At 42.2% G+C, this 22,698-nt stretch overlaps 1 protein-coding gene across 2 annotated transcripts in view; it reads left to right on the forward strand.

Annotated features, from left to right (window-relative positions):
* rnf165b (ring finger protein 165b) overlaps positions 1-14,479 on the forward strand; it is a 28,175-nt gene extending 13,696 nt beyond the window's left edge. For both annotated transcript variants that reach the window (XM_048995382.1, XM_048995388.1), the window contains exons 7-8: positions 9,014-9,117; positions 9,261-14,479. In XM_048995382.1, coding sequence (XP_048851339.1) covers positions 9,014-9,117; positions 9,261-9,378 — 222 coding nt within the window. In that variant the 3' untranslated portion in view covers positions 9,379-14,479. The remainder of the gene's footprint in view (positions 1-9,013; positions 9,118-9,260) is intronic.
* The last annotated feature ends 8,219 nt before the right edge of the window (positions 14,480-22,698 follow it).

A 22,698-nucleotide genomic window follows, 5' to 3' on the forward strand; every position in this document is an offset into this window, starting at 1 on the left:
CGTGAATGAAATAGGACATTTTAAGCTGCAGATTGATGAAACGCAGTGTAATTGAAGCCCATTGGACAAACTTAAGTGGCCAAGTCGTCTCAATAGTGCCAAAATCAGCATTCAGTTAGTCCATGTGGACCTTGATATATTTCTGTGTTTCTTTATATCAGTAGCATAGTACATTTTACAAGGACAAGACAGTGAATCTAAACATTCATTCAGAGACAAAATCCCAGCATAGTGCTCTCTGCTATAGAAGATCTTAGCAGATTTTTGATTTTGGACAGTAATTGAAATGTAAAACATAAAATATATACACATCTGCCTCTTTGGCAACAGGCTTTTGGCTGGAACAAATGTCTGCAAGTAATTCAGCGAATCCCTAGATCACTTTATCTGTGTTGTGCTCTTCTGATTTAGCTAAACCAGCTGGCCAGCTTCCGCCATGACAGCTTTGACATTTAAATCAGCGAAACCTGGCATCGATAAGTAAGCAACCCCTGAAGGAATATCACATATTTTATAAGTGGCCATCCAGTGATCCACAACTTGGGGAGTGTTGGGGAAAGCGCCCGGCGTTTCCACCCCAACTCCACATTTATGAGACACACACAGGTTACAGTTTTACTTGCAAGGGTACCCACACTCTCTGCAATGCAAACTACAGCAGAATGTGTTACAAAGGGTGGTTCCCCTTGACTCCTTTATTTATAGTCAGTGGGAGGCGCAAGAGTCATGCAGAATAGGGAGGTGAGAGAAAGTTCTGGTTTTGCTAAGGTGGGAATGCTATTATTAATATAATCTAAAGTATGAGGCTAGGGGAAAACAAAATAATATATATACATATTTACATTCATTGCTGATCATACAGGAGTGATAACAAAATGATTAATAACAGTTTCTTCAACCTAACAGTCCCTCCTGTTTATCATGACAGTATGATCAAAAACATCAGTATTGTACAAGTTGCAAAAGCATTTCCAGTACAACTGTCATTTAGATCACATCATCATCATCCTAACTGTGGAGTACAGAAAACCATCAGGAGTCGTTCCTCCTGTTTATCATAGAAAACCATCTAATTCCGTTACTTCAGGTCCAAGCCCTGCACGGGTGCTTTCGGCTCAGCCGTCATTATGAATTACATGTCTTCTTCATCGCTATCGCTGGAAACAGGCTCTGTCTCCATATTCTGAGTAAGGGAGAGAAACATTGTACTGTGTGTCCGAAAAGCAGCATTAAGAGCTTGATTAATAAACATTTTCAAACATGGTATAACAGTTATAAAACAACAGAAAAACAAAATAAAAAACAAAACAAAAGAAAATATAAGTGAAACAATACTTTGGTACCCTATACCTGCAAAAGATGCAGCACATTTGGCCTGGGACATATTCATGGGTTTTCCATATACAGTGGGTCCTTCACTATGAGTAGGCATCACAGAACAAACATAGCAATTCGTCACATTTTTTGCTGTTACAGTGTCATGTACATATCGATACCAGTAGTTCTTCATGAACGGGTGTGAGCAGGCAACGGGCGCAGATGGAAGTCGTCATGGGTCCATCGCCGTAGGTGTTGCAATGGAGCTAGTGGGAGCAAGGACAACCATACAAGTCCTACAACAAGAATGACCCCTAGAGTCACCTTACCACATCCCCACCCCGTCAGAGCCATCCTAATAGAGTGCAGTTCAGTTGTTTTCTTCACCGGGTTGAGACAGCAGCACCCTATTGGTTACTGTGCCTTTGTAGCGGACTTCCACTGCTACTCTGTCGCTGAGGCCTCTGATAAGGGCTTGATGGGTTTACAGTGACTTTTGTGTATCCAGGAAGGTCGTTCTGCTATTTTCACAGCTGTTGGTGTTGTGAGGAGGACTTGATAAGGACCGTCCCACCGGGGTGTGCTCCACTCCTTCCGCAACAGGACCTTGACCAGGATCCAATCCCCTGGCTGCAAGTTATCCTGTTGGTTAGAAACAGAATTTACTGGCAGACTACTGGGGCTATGTTTTTGTTGTGATGATAGCAACTTTCGCATCCAATTAGCCAATGTATTTTCTCTGTCCGCTTTCCCTATATCACTCATTTCGGTTGCTAGGGGAAACGGCCTTCCGTACACTATCTCAAAAGGTGTTAATCCTGCAGGAATGGGAGTTATTCTCATCCACAATTTTACTAGAGACAAACATTCTGGCCATGGCCTTTTTGTCTCTTCCATTGTTTTTCTGAGCCTTGTTTTAATAGTGCCGTTAGTTCTCTCCACTAAGCCTGCACTCTGAGGGTGATAAGCACAATGATTCTTAAGCGTAAAACCTAATGCTTGTGAACAAAGGGACATGGTCTGATTTACAAAATGAGTCCCATTGTCTGATCTTATAATATGAGGTATGCCATAAGTAGGGAAATAATGGCCTACCAAACATTTTGCAACAGTCATTGCATCACAGTGCTTTACAGGGTATATTTCTACCCACTTAGAAAAGGTGTCTATAATGACTAGACAGTACTTCTTCCCTTGTGACCAAGATAATTCAATAAAATCCATATGTACAACTTGAAACGGGTACTCAGCTACAGGGAACTGGCCACGTTTTGGTCTCATGTTACCCTGTGCATTATGTTTACAGCAAATTAAGCATGTTCTACAAAATTGCTTTGCATAATCAGAAAAATGTATAGCATAAAAGTATTGCTGGATAATATGTACCATCCCTCCTGTTGAGACATGAGTATTTCCATGGCTCACTAAGGCAGCTGTTTTGTATAAGTTTTTTGGTAGGATGGGCTTGTCATTCATATAGTAAACTTTCCCTTGCTGTATTGCTCCTCTCTTGATCCAACTCTGTATTTCTGTTTTAGGAGCATGAATCTGTGCATCACACAGCACATCACTATCTATGAAAAGAATGTCTGCCACTGATAAGGTGGGCTGTTTCAGGGCCGCTTCTTTGGCAGTTTTATCTGCAAAGTTGTTTCCTTTAGCTATTGTGGAAGCATCGGTTTGGTGTGCTTTACATTTGCACAGTGCCAGGCGAGTCGGTAATTGTACAACATCTAATAATCTAAGTAGTAAGTTTGTGTGAGTTAGAGACGTTCCCTGCGATGTTTTAAAACCTCTATTTTTCCACACTCTTGCATGGTGATGAACAGCTCCAAACACATATTGACTATCAGTGTATATAGTAAGTGACTTATTTTTGAATAGCTCGCATGCCCTAATTACAGCATAGAGTTCAGCCGCTTGTGCTGAACAAGCAGGTGGGAGTGCATTGGCCTCTAACACTTCAGTGGATGTAACTACAGCATACCCGACCTTATTTTTTCCCATATCATTTTTTGATGCTGATCCATCTACATAAACAACCATTGAATCTGATATTGGGGTCTGTAAAATATCTGCTCTGGGTTTTGTTTGCTCTTCCACAACTGCTTTGCACGAATGTGGCTCTCCATCTTCCGTTGTCGGAAGAAGGGTGCTAGGGTTAAGAGGACCACATCGCTGTATAGTAATGTTTGACTGTGAAAGCAGGAGTGAGACTAAGGTCAGATGTCTAGCATGTGTGAGGAACGGAAGCGGCGTCTGCAGTAAAACTAATGAAACTGAATGTGGCACCTTCAGGGTGAGTGGGTGACACAACACTAATTCTGCTGATAATTTTACTGCTTCTGCAGCAGCTGCACATGCTTGCAAACATTGTGGAAAACCAGCTGCTACTGCATCTAATCGTTTAGAATAGAATGCTAGTGGTCTTTCCTTTGTCCCGAACGGCTGTGTTAATACCGCTTTCATATAACCTTGATTAGCATCAACACATAAGGTAAATGGTTGTTGATAATCTGGTAAGGCAAGTATCACATTTGTTTGTAGCATCATTTTTAAGTTTGTGAATGCCAATTCTCCTTCTTTTGTCCACTGAATTTTATCTTTTAAGGCCATGTCTTTCCCATAAATTAAGGTTTGCAGAGGTTGAACGAGTGCAGCATAATCAGGTAGCCATTCTCTGCAATAATTACAAAGTCCTAAGAAGGACATCATTTGCTGTTTAGTCTTTGGCTTTGGTGCCTCTTGTATTGCCTGTTTTCTAGTTTCTAATAATGATCGACCTTGTTGGGAGAGTTTATGTCCAAGATATATAACTTCCTCCCTGCAATATTGTAATTTTTGTTTTGATGCTTTATGTCCTGTATCATATAAATGCTGTAACACCAACAGTGTGGCTTCCTTACAATGCTGTTTTGTATCTGAAGCAATTAATATATCATCTACATACAGTAGCACTTCACTATGGGATGGTATTTTACAGGTACTCATAGAATATCTAAGGGCCATGGTATATACATGTGGACTTTCTGAAAACCCTTGAGGGAGTCTAGTATATGTGTATTTTTTTCCCTTATAGGTGAAACCAAATAAATGTTGAGAATCAGAGTGCAATGGTACTGAGAAAAATGCATTACTGAGATCAACTACTGAGAAGTAACTTTAATCAGGGGTTAATGAGTTGAGCAATAAGTGCGGGTTGGGCACGTCTGGTGCTGCGTGTTGCACTATGTTATTAACTGGTCTTAAATCCTGCACCATGCGCCATTTCCCTGTATGTCCCTTCTGGACAGGGAAGATAGGAGTATTGCAAGTGGCCTCAGGAGCCTCTCGCAATATTCCTGATGCCAACATATCCTGCACTACAGGGGCTATACCTTTCTCTGCCTCAGGTTTTAACGGGTATTGTCTAACTACCGGGCGGTGTTCTGATTTCACAATTACTTTGTATGGTGGGAACCCCTTTACCAGTCCTACATCAGTGGGGGAGGACGACCACAACCCTTCCGGGAGGCGATCTAGATCTGGACATGATCCCCCCTCCAGAACAGAAAAAATTTGTCAGGTTGGGTCCTGCAAGTGTGTGGTGAGAGTGGTTTGAACTCTCCATCCCAAAGGGAACCGCCACACATTGTGTTTTTTGTCATAGCTCCAACAGGAGCCAGGTACGGGTTGGTAGTCATTGTAACTGTGCATGGAATCTCGTAAGAACATCTCTACATCCCTCCACTGCATCTGAGGTGATTTTGATAGAGATACGTGTGGTGTTTCCCCTCTGAACACAGCCTGTTGTTTATTAGATAAGATGACTGAGGCAGCAGAAAAGCCAGTAGTGGAGTTAACATACAAATGTTGTAAGGTAATACAAGTGTCTTGAAGGACATGAAACATTTTGTCATAGGCATAATCTGGTCCTGGGGTGCCTTTGTACCACATAGTGACGTGTAAGGCATCGTCAGGCATGAACTGGGTTTGTTTAGGGGACTGCTTTTCTCTAGTTTTTCGCAACAATTCTCGTGTCTGTGCAGTTCCCCCTAGGTCCAGTGACCAGTAATATTGTGGTGCTCCGGTTCCTTGCACAACATAGGCTTCCTCATTTATGATTGCTTTCATGCCAGAGTTTGTGGCAACTACACTAATGCCCATCTGTACCATAAGGTCACGGCCTAACAGATTGACAGGGCAAGAAGGGCTTATTAACACTTGTGCTTGACATTCAATCCCAGTTTCCTTATCTTTTACTGCAACTGGGTTTGTTAGCTGATGACTGTCTGTTTGGCCTCCTGCTGTTTTTATATTTATGACAGATGAGGAGTATGTGACTTCAGGAGGACTGGAGGTTAGGACAGTCCTACAGGCTCCAGTATCACACAGGCATTCGTATACTTTGCCATTTATGATTAATTTCCGACTTGGCAAAGTTCCCCACTGCCTTTCTGCTAATAGCTGACATACTGCTTGCAAATCTATTTCCTCATCCAGGAGGTCTTGTAAGGTAACCTCCGTTTCTTCCCTTAAAATGACCTCTGTTTCACCTCGGATAGTGTCGGCAACAGGGGTCTCCGAGGAGGGTCATTGGTCATTTTCGGTGGAGTTTGGATTAAATGGTCGCTTCCCTGACCTGCAGTCCCTGCTTAAATGTCCAGGTTTCCCGCATGTCCAACACTCTGTTTCCTGTGAAAACCCTCCTGTTTGTTTATTTCTAAATCTTCCTCGGCCTCTAAATCTTCCTCTTCCTCTACCTCTGAATCCCCCGCGTCCCCGAGGGTTCGTTTGCACTAGCGCTACCACGTCAGAGGCGCTGAATATTGTATCTGTCTTTTGCTGTTTCTGCGCTTTCTGTGCGTGTTGGGCATATTCTAAGGCTTGTTGGACTGAGCCAGTATTCTGATGTACCCAATGTTTGTCGAGATATTTTCGCAATTCAGGCTTTAGGCCTGCGACAAAAGCTCGTTTTAATTGTTGCTGATACACTCCTCCGTCTTCCTCGTCGTGAGGAATTCCTGAATTTCCCCTGAACACCACTCGCATCCTATCCATAAAATCCTCAGGTTCCTCTCCATCTTTTTGTTTGCACTGCGCTATTCGCCCATAATCTGCACGTCTCACGAAGACTGTGTCTATCCTCTCTCGCAGGTGTTGTAATGCTTGTATGAGTTCCTGCGAGTTATGTGCTAAGGGTTGATTATTGGCACCGTGTCCAGTGAAGTCGCCTGCTACACGTCCCCATTTATGGGTAAACAACTGTCTTAGGCATCGGTACATTTCCCTGCCGTTCAAATGAAAACTACTTTGTAATTCTAGGATGGCAGTCCAAAACTCGGGTACCCCTTCTTCAACCGGGGGTATTCCTTTTAAAGCCGCTGTTCTATCCTCAGCGGTCCAGGGTCTATATACTAACATAGTTTCGGGTCCTGCATTATTTGGCCCTCGATTTGGGTTTGCCACTTCTACGAGGGGACACTGCCATTCTACCTCCTCTTGTTCTGTGTTATTTTTTGGATGCCATTGTACTTTAGCTGTGGCCAAATCTTTTACAGGATATAGAGAGAGATCAGACCCTCGAGTTAACATGCGAGATGGTTCCACCCCCCCCCTTGCTTCTTGTCTATCTGTGGCTGGAACCAGCGCCGGTGCAGGCACCGGAATTTGTGGGGGCGGTGGAGGAGCTGGAGGGGCAGAAGGTCTTGCTGCCGTTTCTTCGTCTAGTGTGATTAAAGCCACCTGCAGTTTTTTCTCCTTATTTCCCTTTTTCTGTCGTCTCTTATTATCTCTTAGTTTACTCTGTTCTAACCATGCATCAGAGAAAACGTATTCCTTTTTTCTATCTTGGCCTTTTTTATTATTGGTAGTCTGTAACATCTCCAGTTTTAAGTTTCCCTGTAACTTTAATATGTCTGGAGTATGGAGTTTTCCTTCAAACCCATGTTTTTTCCTCCATCTCTGACTACTTATTTGTCCTGATCCTGGTTTATATCCTTCCATAAACTTCTCATCTCCCTCTAATTTGATTTGTTTACTCAGATTTTTTCCCATTGTTACCTTTTATTGAATACACTACAAAACATAAAAAATCCTAAAAGCAAGTCCCTGGCATGAGACCTCAGGAGGACACCAACACGGCCTTCTACTGCTCACTATTAGAGCAGCGGTGTTAGTTTTCAGGGATGAAACCCGTCCTTTATCCTTCAGTCACCAGTATGTTGTTGCTTTTAGGGTGGATCGTGTAGGTTAATCTAAAACCTATAAAAACACATCCACATACATCAATATATATATTTCCAATAACGCCTACTTTCTCTCCCGGTTAATTTCGGCTAACCTCAACCACATGCATGTCTTGGCCACCTACTTATTTAGGTGCCGTATCTCTCACTTGGCCACCTATTCACTTAGGTGCCGTGTTTCTCACCTATGTAGTGTGCTCTCTGTTCCGTCACCGAGGTCCTTCAGACATCACCAGACGTCGAGCGCAGTTCTAACCACCGGCCTGATGACGAATTCACATCACAGGTCTTTCTTGCACCCGTCTTCGAGTGACTGCCGGCAGTTTTCGGTGTCGCTTCTCTCGGCGTACTGGAGACGTCTTCGGGGTTCCTCGGATCCGGCTCGAAGGACCAAATTCTATGTTGGGGAAAGCGCCCGGCGTTTCCACCCCAACTCCACATTTATGAGACACACACAGGTTACAGTTTTACTTGCAAGGGTACCCACACTCTCTGCAATGCAAACTACAGCAGAATGTGTTACAAAGGGTGGTTCCCCTTGACTCCTTTATTTATAGTCAGTGGGAGGCGCAAGAGTCATGCAGAATAGGGAGGTGAGAGAAAGTTCTGGTTTTGCTAAGGTGGGAATGCTATTATTAATATAATCTAAAGTATGAGGCTAGGGGAAAACAAAATAATATATATACATATTTACATTCATTGCTGATCATACAGGAGTGATAACAAAATGATTAATAACAGTTTCTTCAACCTAACAGGGAGAAATCAAGCTTGACGTGATATTAGTTGCAACAGGGCTGTCGGTGGGCCATGGATACTCTGGCAGATTCAGGGGGCCCAGAATGTGTGAAATTACATATAAGATTGGGTGGGGGCCCAAGATGACATTTTGTATGCCCCTGGTAGCAAAGTCCAAAGAGGAATTTGACCTTTTAAGGGGCAATATGTGTGCTTTGGACATGGATGTGTAGGTACACACCCAGTAATCATTATTAGATGAAATTTGGGTTTTTAAATACATTCCTTAATGTAAAAGACAAGATTAAGTACCGTTTGCCGTATGAAAGGAAATTGTTCAGATATCAAAACTTGCCAATGAATCTTTTACATAACCTATGATTTAGGTTTAAGTTATGATGGAATTTAGAAGATTTCAGGTCTTTGCATGACAGGAGATTGGGACCTTTCCCATGTAGCAGCAAGTTTATGCAAAGGCTGCAGAATCAAACTTATATAAAAGTGAGGAAATTAAAATCTTCAGTTTACTCAGAGAGTGTTGAAATTCTCTGTGTTCTGCCGGTGCCTTTATTGGAACATTCCATTATTCATCAAGCTGTAAACAATATCGCAAGTGTGTGAGTGTTTAGTGTGTCGCGACGGGACCTAATTTGCTTTATACACACCCTGTGTTGTCCCTGCGCCTGTGTAACGTGACTTTAAGACTGACTGTGCTGATGATGTGTTTACAGAGAAGACTCCAGGAACTGAAAATAGACATGGAGGAGGAAGACCTGGACATAGATGAAAAATGCACCATCTGTCTGTCAATGCTAGAGGATGGAGAAGATGTCAGGTACATATCATAATTGTGGGAAAAAGGGCCAAGGGTTATCTTTAAGTGCTTTTGTTTTGTCAAGGTTTTGGTTTGTCCTAGTAGTGTGGAGGTACGACACACAGGAGTTTGATCCTTCTCACGGTTCTTTTTCATTCCGTCAGGAGGTTACCTTGCATGCACCTCTTCCACCAAGCCTGTGTGGACCAATGGCTGGCCACAAGCAGGAAGTGCCCCATCTGCCGGGTAGACATCGAGACCCAGCTGATGCCTGATAGCTGAGGCCCGTGTCAGCCTGGACGCGGGCCCACCGGACCCTCCCCGTCCCTCGGACGCTTTGCCAAACGCCTCCAGTCCTCACCACTTCTGACCCTGCCTTCTGAGCCAATCAAATAATAGAAGCTGAAATAAAATTAAAAAAAAAAAGCACACATCATAGCAAGCGCGAAGAAACACTTGGAAAGGTGGATGGTTGTCAGGTACCAAGGGTGTTGGTGAGATGGTTGAGGGGTGGAGCCCAGACAGTTCAAGCAGAAGTAGGTTGATATGCTTCACACAGCTATTTCATGATAAAGGTACTATACATGGAATCCAAAGCATGCAGTCCCAAGTCTGTGTAGGATGCAATCATGCACCTCACAGATTTCCTGAGCTTCTCCTAGAGAAGATAAACGAAAAAGCTGGTTGCCTGCATTGATTGACTAGTCTTAGTGGTTTTGACATCGTTGTTTTGTTGCTTCGGGTGAATATATGATGCCTCTGGATTTCATGATTGCTTCTTCTAGTGGAATCGCGACAGCTTATGCCTTTGTGTGTTTTGAACCGTCTTGGACAAAAATATATGTATTTATGGTGGAGTGATAACAACAGGACAGGGGTGTGAGAGTGAGGACATGGTAGGGGGTTTGTACTGGAACTCGAGGCATGATGAGGGGGAGAAGAGGGTGGGTGAAATGGCCTGTAGTGTGCAGCTAAAAGCCAAGATGAGCTCTTCATCCTCAGATAGATGAGGGGAGCTTTCCGCTTTTATTCGGTTGATGGGGTACCTGTGGAAAGACCGGTGGCAACAGAAGGGCTAGCCATGACTCAGGTCAATGGCACCTATCTCGTGCAGGAATGCAGGGATGCAGGAATGCAGGGATGCAGATTACCCTGGGTTGTTCTGTGAGCTGGGACACTCAGCGTGGTTTTTTTCTGTGAACCGGTAAGATGAGAAGAATATCGCTTCCGTCACCCATAGTGATCAGTGGCCTGTCTCCATCCCATCGCCGCAGAGTCCGCAAGCAGAGACGTGTCGTAAAGTCAAACTCCTTCTTTTTAAATGCATGTGGTACGTTCGTGAAGAGCTCCCATTGTTCGCCTCGTTCTATCTGTTTCAAAATAAAAACAACTACTTTAGAAAAGGAGACAGCCTAGTGTTGGGCATATTATGGGGTGCCCAGTTGCCCCAGATGTTGCCCTGCCGTCTTGGTAGAGAGCCACGTGACTCGGTGATGAAAACAACATCTTAGATCAGTGCATGAAGAGTATGAGTGCACTTGAAGTGAGGAGAAAAAGCCATCAGTGATTTTTTTTTTTGGTGTGTTGACAAGCCAGTGTGTCTCGTGTTGGTATGTCTGAGGTTTCGGTCTATTTTTGCTCTTTTTCTGCCTTTTCTTTCCCCGTCCATCTGATGTGTCGAGCGGACCATAAACGTAAATATGACCGGCAGTGGACCCACACTCGCAAAAGGTAGCTGTTTGTTTTGATGGACTAACAAAATTTCACCATAAGACAAATCTAACATTACGCCATCTTTCTGCTTTTTTGGAGAAGTAAGCATGCGGGTCATATTTACATTTCTGGCTGACGACCCATCACTGCACTGGACAATGTGTGTGTGTGCATATGTGTGTGTATCTCGCTTATTTTGCTGTCAGGAAAATCGGACATGGAACCAGTGAAGCAGCACCGCGTCCCTCTTTTAACCGATATCTGTAACAGCCGCTAAGCTGCTATTTTATTTGTTATTATTTTTCATGTAAGTTATTAGTAAATGCACTATGCGCATGTAACTTAATTGCCTCAATTAGTAGTGAGCCAAAGGTGATTTCCTTAAGCCTGCTTGTGAGACGGTTACCTGCAGGCCCGTCGCTGTTCACAATCAGCACTCTCTGGCTAGATAATGTCTCTTCATATTTCAATCCGCACAAAAACAATAAGACACATTAAAAATAGATTCTCTACGCCAGATATCTTGGGGCCCCTACTGGCAAAAGAAAGAAAAAAAGCTAACTTTTTATTTAAAAAGCCTAAGAGAATTTGGAAAATAGGGACCGAGAGGGAAAATGGCTGCCGCCCTTTACAGCGTTCCAGCTCCCAGCATGCTTGTAGACTGAGCGGTCTAACGATGCACCTGCAATCTGTATGGTGACAACATAATGAGCCAGAAGCAGAGAACGGCCTCGCGAGAACTGCATGGCCGTGTGGCACAAGGCAGTACAGGCAAATACTGGTTTTATTTCCTTTCATTAGTGTTTGGCTTTTAGGCTTTCCTATGCTGCCTCCATGGGCTGCTGTGCAGTGGCTAACATGCAGCTTTCTTCTATCCGCCGCCATGTGTGCTGAGCTCTGGAGTGGTGAGCAGGTTTCATCATGAAATGAACCAAAAAAGAATCCAAAGACAACCACTGGTGAGCCATTCTGGGGTAGCGCCATGTGACTGGGAGCTCTTTCGTCTCACAGAACAGGCCTAGTTCTCTGCTTCGCATTTCATTATCAGCCTGAGGCTAAACGGCCAGTGACATTTCAGTGACGTCACTGTCCAGGCTTTAGCAGAAGTGCAATATCCCGAAAAGGCTTTTCCTTAAATTACTTTGCATGTGCTGAGTGGATGCCTCCGTGAAGGGAAACCGCACGCTCTTTGTGACTCACTTTTCAGTGCCCAGTATTCGGATGTTAATGCCAGACTGAAATCTCCAGCATACTGGTTTTTAAGTCCAGTTATTTATCCACAACACCAGAGTCCAGTCCCATTGTGGAATGAGGGTTCTAATGAAAGGTACTCGGTCCATGTTTCCTTCTCTGTTGGAGTATTTGATAGTTTACATAGGCTGTTGTGAGTTAACTTGCCTTAAGTGTTTAACAATCATAATTTATTCCTAACTGTAGATATTGTAGGTACGCATTCAACTCTACTGGCAGTTTCAATGAAATTCTTTATATATAAACAAGACAAGCAAATGAAAATCACCTTATTTTTGCAATGCTTAATGGGAATGCTTTGCATGCATTTATAGTTTTTCTGAGGAAAAAAAAAAAACAAAAATGTCTGAAAATGTTTTAATTTACCTGATCAGGGTGTGTTGAACATGGTATCGTGGTGCTGTTAATCTTACATTCCGTTAAACGCAATTTTTTCAATCCTTTATGCTGTAACCTAGTGGGCAAACTGCAATAGGGTGAGATGGGTTTAGCTGCGCTGCATCACTTCCTGTTTTGCACTCTTAGCAAAGCATGGCAGCCCTCCCGCTGGCATATTCACAATGTTATTTCAGTATCGTGTTAGTCTGCGGTTTATCATGCACTTCTCTGATTTTTCACCACTAAGGAATTTTAGACTCTCACTACCTAGTTTTGTATTGCTTTTGGTGTAGATTTGGAGTCACTGAGACACTCAGCTACAAAACTGAAACACTACACACCTAGAAAAACAGCGGATAGCTTATCCCACGGCCTACAGGGTCCTCACTGCCGAACTGGGCTGGCTGTAAGTGCCTCATCGCAAAACGGAAAAACGACGTGAATCTCCAGTCTGTTTTAACTAATCTGGGCAGGCTTCCCTCTAACGGCTTGCATAATCTGAAATGGTCTTAAAAGAGGTCATTAATTCAATATTTGTGCAATAGTACTTTTAGTATTTTAGATATAATGTTTTATTGTCAAAAGAAAATCCTGACTCTGTCAGCTCACTGAGTTCAGTCTCTTTATCACTGGGCAATCGAATCTCCTTCAGCATTTGTCAGCTAATTTTTAAATGGATCAGTATTTCGGGCTGTATGTCTTGCTTGGATGTTTACAAATTATGTGAAACAACATATTTTAATCTTTAAACTGCCTCTCACTCCTCTCAGGCTGATGGAACAACATAATCCAGCAAGTGATGGAGTTCAGTTGGTCCAGGAAAACATTTTAAAAAATGAAAAGAAAAAAAAAAAAATCTTTAATGATTGACGGAGGGAACTTTTATTGAGCTCAATGACATGTTGTCACTGAAGTTAGTTACTGTCATGCGTGTGTATTAATGAAGCAAAGCTGGCCTTTGGAGAACTCAGCTAGTATCTTCAGACACATCGGTGAGTGAGGGGACTCTCTAGGTCAGTCAGACAGGAAGCAGAACTCTAGTACCGGAAACTACCTTACGCTATTAGCAAAATGTCACCGGCAAGTCCCTGATATTGAATAATGATGTGAAATGAAGTTCTTAGCGTGACACATTGATAACCACTGTGCTTCAGTGTTAGCCTGTAAATCTTTCATTTTCCCTGATTGGACTCCGTCCATCGATCCATAACTGCGTCTGTCGCTTCGCTGTAGTATTATCCTTTTCCGAAAGGTTCCAAACGAACAGCGTTATCTTAAAGCACAAGCTACTTAAATGCATGTCTCTCTCAGGTTCTAATATGTGCGTGAAAATAAAATGTGTGTATATAATATATAGATATGTTTTAAAAAAAATATAGCTGATTATTTGCTGCTGAAACTGAAATTGACGACGTCCATCGATGTGCCAGTGAAAAGGGATGTGGTCTCCTCGTCTTTCCTTTGTACACGACTCTGCTGTTGGCTGTGACTGCTTAATGTTTTATTATATAGAACGTTTTATAGAACAATGTAGAAACATGTATCATTAATGTAAAGGCTAAAGCTCGCAGAGGATGAAGCTGATGGCGACTACAAAGAACAGCTAGACAAGTCATGTGTAAAATCTTAGAATTTTGTACTGTATTTAGTACTTCTATTACTAACAATTTCAAAAATTGCGTTGCTAAATCCAAACTGTTCTTTTTTAATTTCAAGGCTTATACATGATCCTTTTTCTATGTGTTTTTTTCAAATAAATTGTCTAAAATAATTGCAAAAAAAAGGTTTGTTGGGTTAAATTCCTGTTGGTCTTGACGTGTTTAATGCTTGGGTTGTATTCACCATTACAGTCACTGTGGACCAGCTTGAGAGGGGGTCCGTACTTTACTAATTACATTTTCTGCATCGTCATGTTTTACTTTCCTACATTCTTGCTTTTTTTTGTATGAACACTGAAAGACAGGATCCTATACTTTCCAGTGAGTTTTGCAGATAATTAAATTATTGATAGAGTGAAATGCTGTATGGGAACATTAAAATGGCTGAAACAAAACCCAGAAATACATAAAAAAGTTTTTTATGACATTATATCATTTTCTTGCGATAACTTCATCCATTTTCTAAGCCAGTGCTGCTCAACCCAGACAATGAAGAAGTCAGGGACACAAAATACCAAGTATAGTTGTGTTAGGAGGTGGGAGGAGGCAGAAATGTGGCCTGTCTGGGGGTCTGTGATGTAATTTCAGGTTCATCCATTCATTTTCCAAACCGCTTATCCTACTGGGTCGCGGGGGGTCCGGAGCCTATCCCGGAAGCAATGGGCACGAGGCAGGGAACAACCCAGGATGGGGGGCCAGCCCATCGCAGGGCACACTCACACACCATTCACTCACACATGCACACCTACGGGCAATTTAGCAACTCCAATTAGCCTCAGCATATTTTTGGACTGTGTGGGGAAACCGGAGTACCCAGAGGAAACCCCACGACGACATGGGGAGAACATGCAAACTCCACACATGTGACCCAGGCAGAGACTCGAACCCGAGTCCCAGAGGTGTGAGGCAACAGTGCTAACCACTGCACCACCATGCCGCCCCTGTCAGGTTCATGTTCTGTTATATATGTTCAGAAAGTTAAAACTGTTGCAGAAGCTTGGTTATTATACTTGCTGCTGAATTTTTGCTGTTTGTGTGTCCCCTGTTCCGACATATTAATTTAACAAGTTTTTGAACCCGTCTGTCCTTCTGCAAGCTCCCCCCTCATTCAGTAAGATTCTGCACATGCTCTCTCATTCAGAAAAGTTCCAAACTCCCACTCTAATTCAATGACATTCTGAGCTCACTCTTTCATTCTAGCAGTTTCCGGGAACTCTCTCATTCAATGGCATTCTGAGCACTCCCTCATTCATAAAAGTTACGGGCTCCCTCTCTGATTCAATGAAGTTCTTAGCTCTCTCTCTCATTCTAGAGGATGCAGGAAAACATCTCATTCAAAGAGCACTCCCTCATTCAGGAAGTTCAGGGGTCCTTCTCTCATTCACCGAGCAGAGACTCCCCACTTTTCGTCTGCTTGCTGTTTCCTTCTGTCAGACTCAAATGTTTCCTGGTTCTATATCAGTGACAGCAGCTTATTTAAAATGGACACTTCTCGTTATATGAGTATACATTTAGTTACATGATAACACAGACCCTACATTTTATGATCCCTATAGGATACGTTGTAAATAGTTCTTGAATATGTTATTACCATGGACCACAATCAAAAACACACATACATTCCCATTTAAAAAACACAGAGTAACTTGAGTTTTATATAAATAAGAATTCACTATTGCAATTTTTTTTTTTGGACCAAAACATTTTGATTTGATATTCTTTATGAGGCTTGAACTGCCTTACTTAAAGACTTAATTGCCTAATTGCTTAAATTATTTAGTTCTTCCACACCACATTCACCCAACCATTTCTTTATGGACCTTGCTTTGTGCACTGGGGCACAGTAATGCTATAACATAAAGCACCTTCCCTAAACTGTTCCTACAAAGTTGGAGGCATAGAATCGTCCAAAATGTCTTGGTGTGCTGAAGCATTAAGAGTTCCCTTCATTGGAACTAAGGGCCCCAGCCCAACCCCCGATAAATAACCCCATACCATTAACCCTCCTCCATCAAACTTTACACTTGGCACAAAGCAGGCAGGCAGGTAACGTTCTCCTGGCATCCGCCAAACCCAGACTCATCCATCAGACTGCTAGACAGAGAAGCGTGATTCGTCACTCCACAGAACACGCTTCCACTGCTCCAGAGTCCAGTGGTGGCGTGCTTTACACCACTCCATCTGACTTTTGGAATGGCGCTTGGTGATGTGAGGCTCGTACGCAGCTGCTCGGCCATGGAAGCCCATTCCATGAAGCTCCCGGTGGACAGTTTGTGTTGGGGTTAATGGCAGAGGAAGTTTGGAACTCTGCAGTTATTGAGTCAACAGAACATTGGCAACTTTTACACACGACAGATGCTCCACTACTTACGAACTTTCAACTTACGACCTTTCAGACATACGAACGAAGACGACTGTAAGTCCAAACTGTGTTCCTTGGGCTCCCGTTTCCTGTCCGCAACATCAATTTTTTTTCTGTGCACCAATCCCATCTAGTACGACTTCTGGCCGCTACTCCCGGCGCGCAGCAGCGTAGCGTGCGTACTCCCAGCATCCTAGTTCTTTGTATTTGCGTAAACTCTTAAAATTATGTTGAACAATGACATACGAACATTTAAAGTTACGAACAGCTGTTCAGAATGTAACTCATTTGTTACGTGCTCTGTTACTTCATGGCTGAGTTTATGTTATTCCTAAGCATTCATACCTATTCACATTTTTAGTAAATCAAGGACTGACTTTTGTAGTTAGGCAACTTGGCATCTCTAAATTGCCAACAGTGTGATTGTGCATGTATGTATACACGTGCCCTGCAATGGACTGTCTTTCCATCCAGGGTGTTCGCCTGTCTTGTGTCCTCCATTAACTGGAATAGGCTGCAGGCTCCCTGCAACTCCGCAATTGGTTGTCACATCTCTACATGGCCACTAGAGGGTGTCTGAGCACCATATCTGACATACACATTCTATTGTCATGTAGTAATATGCTCACCAGATGGAGTCGAGGAGCAAAACCAGTCTTACACATTTCAGTTCACTTGCTTATTAATTGGTTACTTGATTATTAGTGCTGCCCAGCGATGGGCTGGCCCCCCATCCTGGGTTGTTCCCTGCCTCGTGCCCATTGCTTCCGGGATAGGCTCCGGACCCCCCGCGACCCAGTAGGAAAAAGCGGTTTGGATAATGGATGGATGGATGGATGCACTTGTGTGTAAAATCCCCAATTTAAGCCTCACATTGGTTATCACTTTTTGCTCATTCGTGAGGTTACCTGTCTGTGTGTTTACATCTTGGGAGTAAGAACTCGCAATGTATTTGTTGCCTAGAAATAATAATAAAAAAAATGACAGCAATACTTCTCCAAAAGGGATCCTGTAATTCATGAGCAGTCCCGGATCTGCTAAGGGCAGCAGAGAAGGCTGAGGGAGGCGTTTTACTCAGGCACGCCTGAGGGTTCAGCCTGCACAGCAGCTCACATACATATAACTTGTGTTCTTCCTACTCAGTCCAGCCGCTAGCCTTAATGCATACCTGCTGATAGGCGGAGCATGTCTTTGTGTAGCACACGGGCGACGTCACTTCTGAAAACTACTCAATTAAAATGCTCAAAAGAATCATTTAGCTACATTACCTGTGACATATCATAGGACAGTATCTTATTAAAATGTAACGTAAAACCACATTATGGAGGTTTAAAGTCATGGCGAAACAGACGCACAATGCACAGCTGTCCAGAGAGCATACCAAACATTGGTTCATTTATTATTCAAATGTAGTTCTATTTTTGGGTCACCCCAAGTGCACGAACAATTACATCATTAGCTAATTCCATATTCATGTCCATATAGTACATTCAGCAAAATGAACCAGACTCCTTCTCCAAAGAAGCTTCTCTATGGTTCTGTGATGGCTTTCAGGACCCCAGCTGTGTTTTCTCTTTCGCTTAGAGCTGAGCTGTTTCTGCTCCGCGGTGCGCTTGAAGTGAGCTCAGTGTTCTGTGTCTCACAGCAGGAAAGCTGTGAGTGTCGCAAGTGCAGTATATATGAATATGGCTTTCAAACAGGTCACTTCTTGATTATAAGCATTATACATACAGTCAATTTTAGGGTTTCACAATATATAACAATAGGAAGGTTCCGAAATGTATTATGTGTAACTATATTCACTGGGAATAATGTCATTGATGTTGCTTTTACAGTTATATCTGTTATTGTCTCAGTGCTGTTAATGGAAACCAATCAATTATGACATTCTCTGATCTTACTTCAGACAGGAATGCAAATTCTGCTGTAAGAAATTTGTATTTCTTCATATAAGACCATATTCAGGAGAGACAGTAAAGTACTTCTCAGTTACATGTTGCATTTGGAATTTAGGTCTCGACACACAGATCTACCTGGCGCCATTAACCAGTGACTTTGGTCCCATGGTGCCTTGAGAAAGGTAATTGCTGAAGGCAGCATGTTTTACTCCAGCTCAGCAAAGAGAAAACTCATGAGCGACTAAAGGTTAGTGCCTACCCTGAATGTCAGGCCATCAAGACTAAGGACCTTGTCACTTATCAGTGGTGTCTGCCCAGTTTACATCACAGACCTTCTGAATCAATGTGAGCCTTACAGGCTGCTACAATCACTGGGAGCTGGTCGGCTGACAGTGCCAGTACCAATGATAGTGATAGTGATGGTACCCAAGACCAAAGGGCGTTCAGCCACTGTGCCACTCAGAACTGGAACGGACATCTTGAGGCTGTTAGAAACACACCAAATGCTGCCACCTTTAAAACCAGGTGTCACGCCCCGCATGCCTTTTTCCCCTGTGTTCCCCTTGGTGCGGCACTAACCAGCCACACCTGTTCCTCGTTTAACCCTGCCTCTCGTTTCAGCCCTCGTGCGGATGATCCCAGGTGCCTCTCGTCTGCTCCCTCATCTGTGGTGCCTCCTCATCCTGAGCTCCCCAGTCTGGTCATTGTACTGTTGCCTGTGGTACCCGTCCGGTTACCCTGTGCCCTGTGTTTCTCCCCTGCTCTCCCTGCTTTATTTTGACCCCTCTCAGTCTGTTTCCTTTGGCCTTCTGCTATTGTGTTTTATTTGGAATAAAACTCCTTAGTTTTCCCCGACACCTGCCTTCGCCTTCGAACCGTAACACCAGGCTTAAACATTTTTATTCCTCAGTACCTTTGATTCACACTGTTAATCAATGTTGATGCTTTTTCTTTTACACTTATTTTCATTGTCTTTTACTTCTACATTTAATTAATCTTAAATGTCTTTTACTTGTAGTTTTAATTTTTATTTTATTTCTATTATATTCTGTATTTAATATTACTACTACTTGATCTTATTTTATTTAAAGCACTTGGAATTACCTCTCTATTTCAAAATGCGCTATATAAATAAACTTGCCTTGTCTTGCACAAATTACTCATGTCTAAATAATAGAATTCATTCCCTGGGCTAGACCCCAGTCACTCAGGACTTGGTTTAACCCGCAGCCTTTGCATGCTGTATAATTAGTTGAAAAGACTTTGCCTTTGTGTAGGTAAAGTGTCTAAAAGCCCAGGTTAACCACACCTGAATTCTGGGAGAATTCATAACTGGTTAGTGCATCATCTTTTTATTTATTTTTTTCTTGAACGTTTTTTACAATCTAGGTTGTATCTGTGACCAAATGAAAACGACTGTTGTGTGAAAATCGCATTTACCGTTTGCCGGAGGGCAGAAGGGAGACCAAGTGGGTAAATAGACACTATGTGAATGTTTGCCAAAAACAGCATGCGCTCAGGGTACAGTGTTAGAGAAATATGTACTTTTTTTATTGTCATTTTGCTAGACGCTTGGAAACAACACCCTGCAGCAGCTTGATCTTAATTTAGCAATAACACGTCTCAAGAACTGTCGCTTGAATATTTCCTCCCCATATATGGTGACAAACAATGTTCAATGTCAGTTGCATATCCTGTTTGTGTATCTCAATAAAAGATGCTGCGAGGGGAGTTCTCCTTTCGAAGTTGGCTGAGTTCGACTGAGAGGCTGACACCTCGAGGTGAGGACTGGGCTTCCCTTGCAGCAAGTAAAAGATCATCACAGCTGTCTGTGTTGTTCTGTGTTCAGAGACTGGTTTGTTTCCAGCGCATCTTCAGAAGAAGATAACCCTAACATACAGCATCCGTGAAATTAAGCATTGTGGTGAAACATCATTCTATGACAGGGGTGGACAATCTTATCCTCAAAGGGCCGTGGCCAAATCTGGAATATGTTGTAGTAGTTGAACATTTCTGCACATCAATCAGATGGAGGAGACTGATTATTCTGAATGACTCATAGCTTCACTTCTGCTAGAGGTGACAAAAAAATGAATAATCATGCACTGAAGTATTTTCGGTTTTTAATTATAATTAATTTTGTTGATCTAAGATCAACATCAAAATCATCACATGAAAATACAGAAACTCCATATTTTAACACATTAAAAATCAAGATTGTAGTAACTGAGTCCAGGACTTCAGATGCATTTTTGTGTGACTTGAACTGTAGGTCTAGGTGACCTGGACTTGATAGTTTCATGACCTAGACTTGGTTTTTTGTGAGACTATGATTTGTAATTTTGAAACAAGTCCACATTACACAGTAACAGTTCATTTTAAAATGTGAAAATCTAATAGCCTACTAAATGTGCCCGCCAATGTTTATTATGAGTAGGGGGCAAATTCGATTCAGTTACAATTCATTATTCTTGAAAGTGACGATTTTTAAATCACCAAGAGAGAAAAAAATGGATTTTTAAACATCAGTTTAAATGTCGGTTATTGTAATTATGTGATCACTTACTGCTAATATATTTTCCCAGTTGCACACTGCATGATTTTGATAAGGGACTGACATGTACCAGTCTGGCACAGTACTGTCAAATGAGCCAGCATGCGGAAAGCATGTGAACTGTCTCAACATAAATCCAAAGTCTGGGTAAACTTCGAACTTCTGTCTGCTTGAGTTCACCATTCAGTGCAATTCCAGTACAGCAGGAAACAGAATTAGTTTTGAATTTGCTTATTATTAAAACTGCAAACAACATTAGGGACAGCTGTAAACTATGTGTTAATCAATGTGTTTGAGGAACAAAACTTGAGAGATGCTCAATTGCACACTAAAAATAAATATGCAAATTAAATAAAAAATAAAAAATAAGACCTCATCATACCAATCATAATTGACTAAATCCCATGTTCTGCACTACTGAATATGGTTGTATATCTGTAGAAATAAAAGCCTCTATAGCCTGGACTGAATTTCCTGGGAATGGCACCTTAGACGACATCTAGGGGAAGACTAACTTGCTGAGGCTCTTTCTGCTCTTTGAGTCGTAGCATTTTGGATAATTCCAGCAGCATGTGCGAGATCGGTATAACAGCCAATAGAAAGTCTCGGCCTTATCAACCACTCTCTCCCTCTCTCTGGAAACCAAAATGTTCCAAACTGCTGCTTTATGTCACATGTGAGTAAACGTTGTTGGCCTGCCGCAGGATTAAAAAGGCCTACCAGCTGAAATGTAGTACTGTTACAAACTTTGTTACGACTTATCACATTTCTGATGAACGCTAAAAGAATACTTAAATCTACATTTTAATTGTACAAAATCTTTCAGTAAAGTTATCTCATATTTTGTGCGCCAGATTTGTCTCTGTGTTTGTATATAATGGCTTTGACTCATAATTAATAATTAAATATGGGCGATATTTTAAAATATGTGAAAGTCTTCATTAAACATGTGAAATGTGAAACGTCGCATTTAAAACATAATTATGTTAGTTAAATATATTTAACGTGATAAATAGGAAAGACCTTTATATAACAGGTTTATTGAAATGGGCATGAGATTTAAGCCATCCCAGTAGATCATATTCTGTCCTTATTTTGATTTCTTATCAATTGCACCTGCGTTCCCCACCAATTCATTTCTGTTATATCTTATCTTCCTTGCTCATTACTTATCACAACTTAATGGTCTTTGTGATTCTCTTGCGTCAAATCCTGAAGACACCCAGACCACACAATTAAGGGTTACCAGTCTTCTGGCGTTGGAATTGCAATGCTCTAGCCAGTCACCCCTAGTGTTACATGGTTAGTGACTCTCAGAGTTATTCCTTGCGCTTCAGCCCTGCTTAGGGATCTCTGCCGTAACAAACCAAGCAGGATTTAGCAACTAGCATGTCTGCTTTCAAGCAGCAAATGCGGTAATCCTTCATAATACATATAAACTAGAAAAGCAAATCACATAAAACGACACTCACTTCAGCTTAGAGTGACAGCAAACAATGTGGGATTCTACAAACATCTTTTATTCCTGTAGGCTCCCGGAGACCAGTCGTTCTATGAGTTCTATGAGTACAACAATTTTGCGTTGCAGTAGATTCAACTAAACTAGAAAACAGTTGCCGCAATTAATTTTACTTATGAATCAGTTTGGATACCTTAACAGTTAACCTATGACACTAGTTCATTCAGTCCACGAGAAAAGCTAACCAACTGTGTTCAGTTTGCTTAAGGAGTGTTTTGCATCTAGCTTAGCTTTTTTTGACCTGTCATATCCAACAGCCAGCGTTTGCC

Source organism: Brienomyrus brachyistius, chromosome 2 (genome assembly GCF_023856365.1).
Source record: "Brienomyrus brachyistius isolate T26 chromosome 2, BBRACH_0.4, whole genome shotgun sequence".
Taxonomy (NCBI): domain Eukaryota; kingdom Metazoa; phylum Chordata; class Actinopteri; order Osteoglossiformes; family Mormyridae; genus Brienomyrus; species Brienomyrus brachyistius.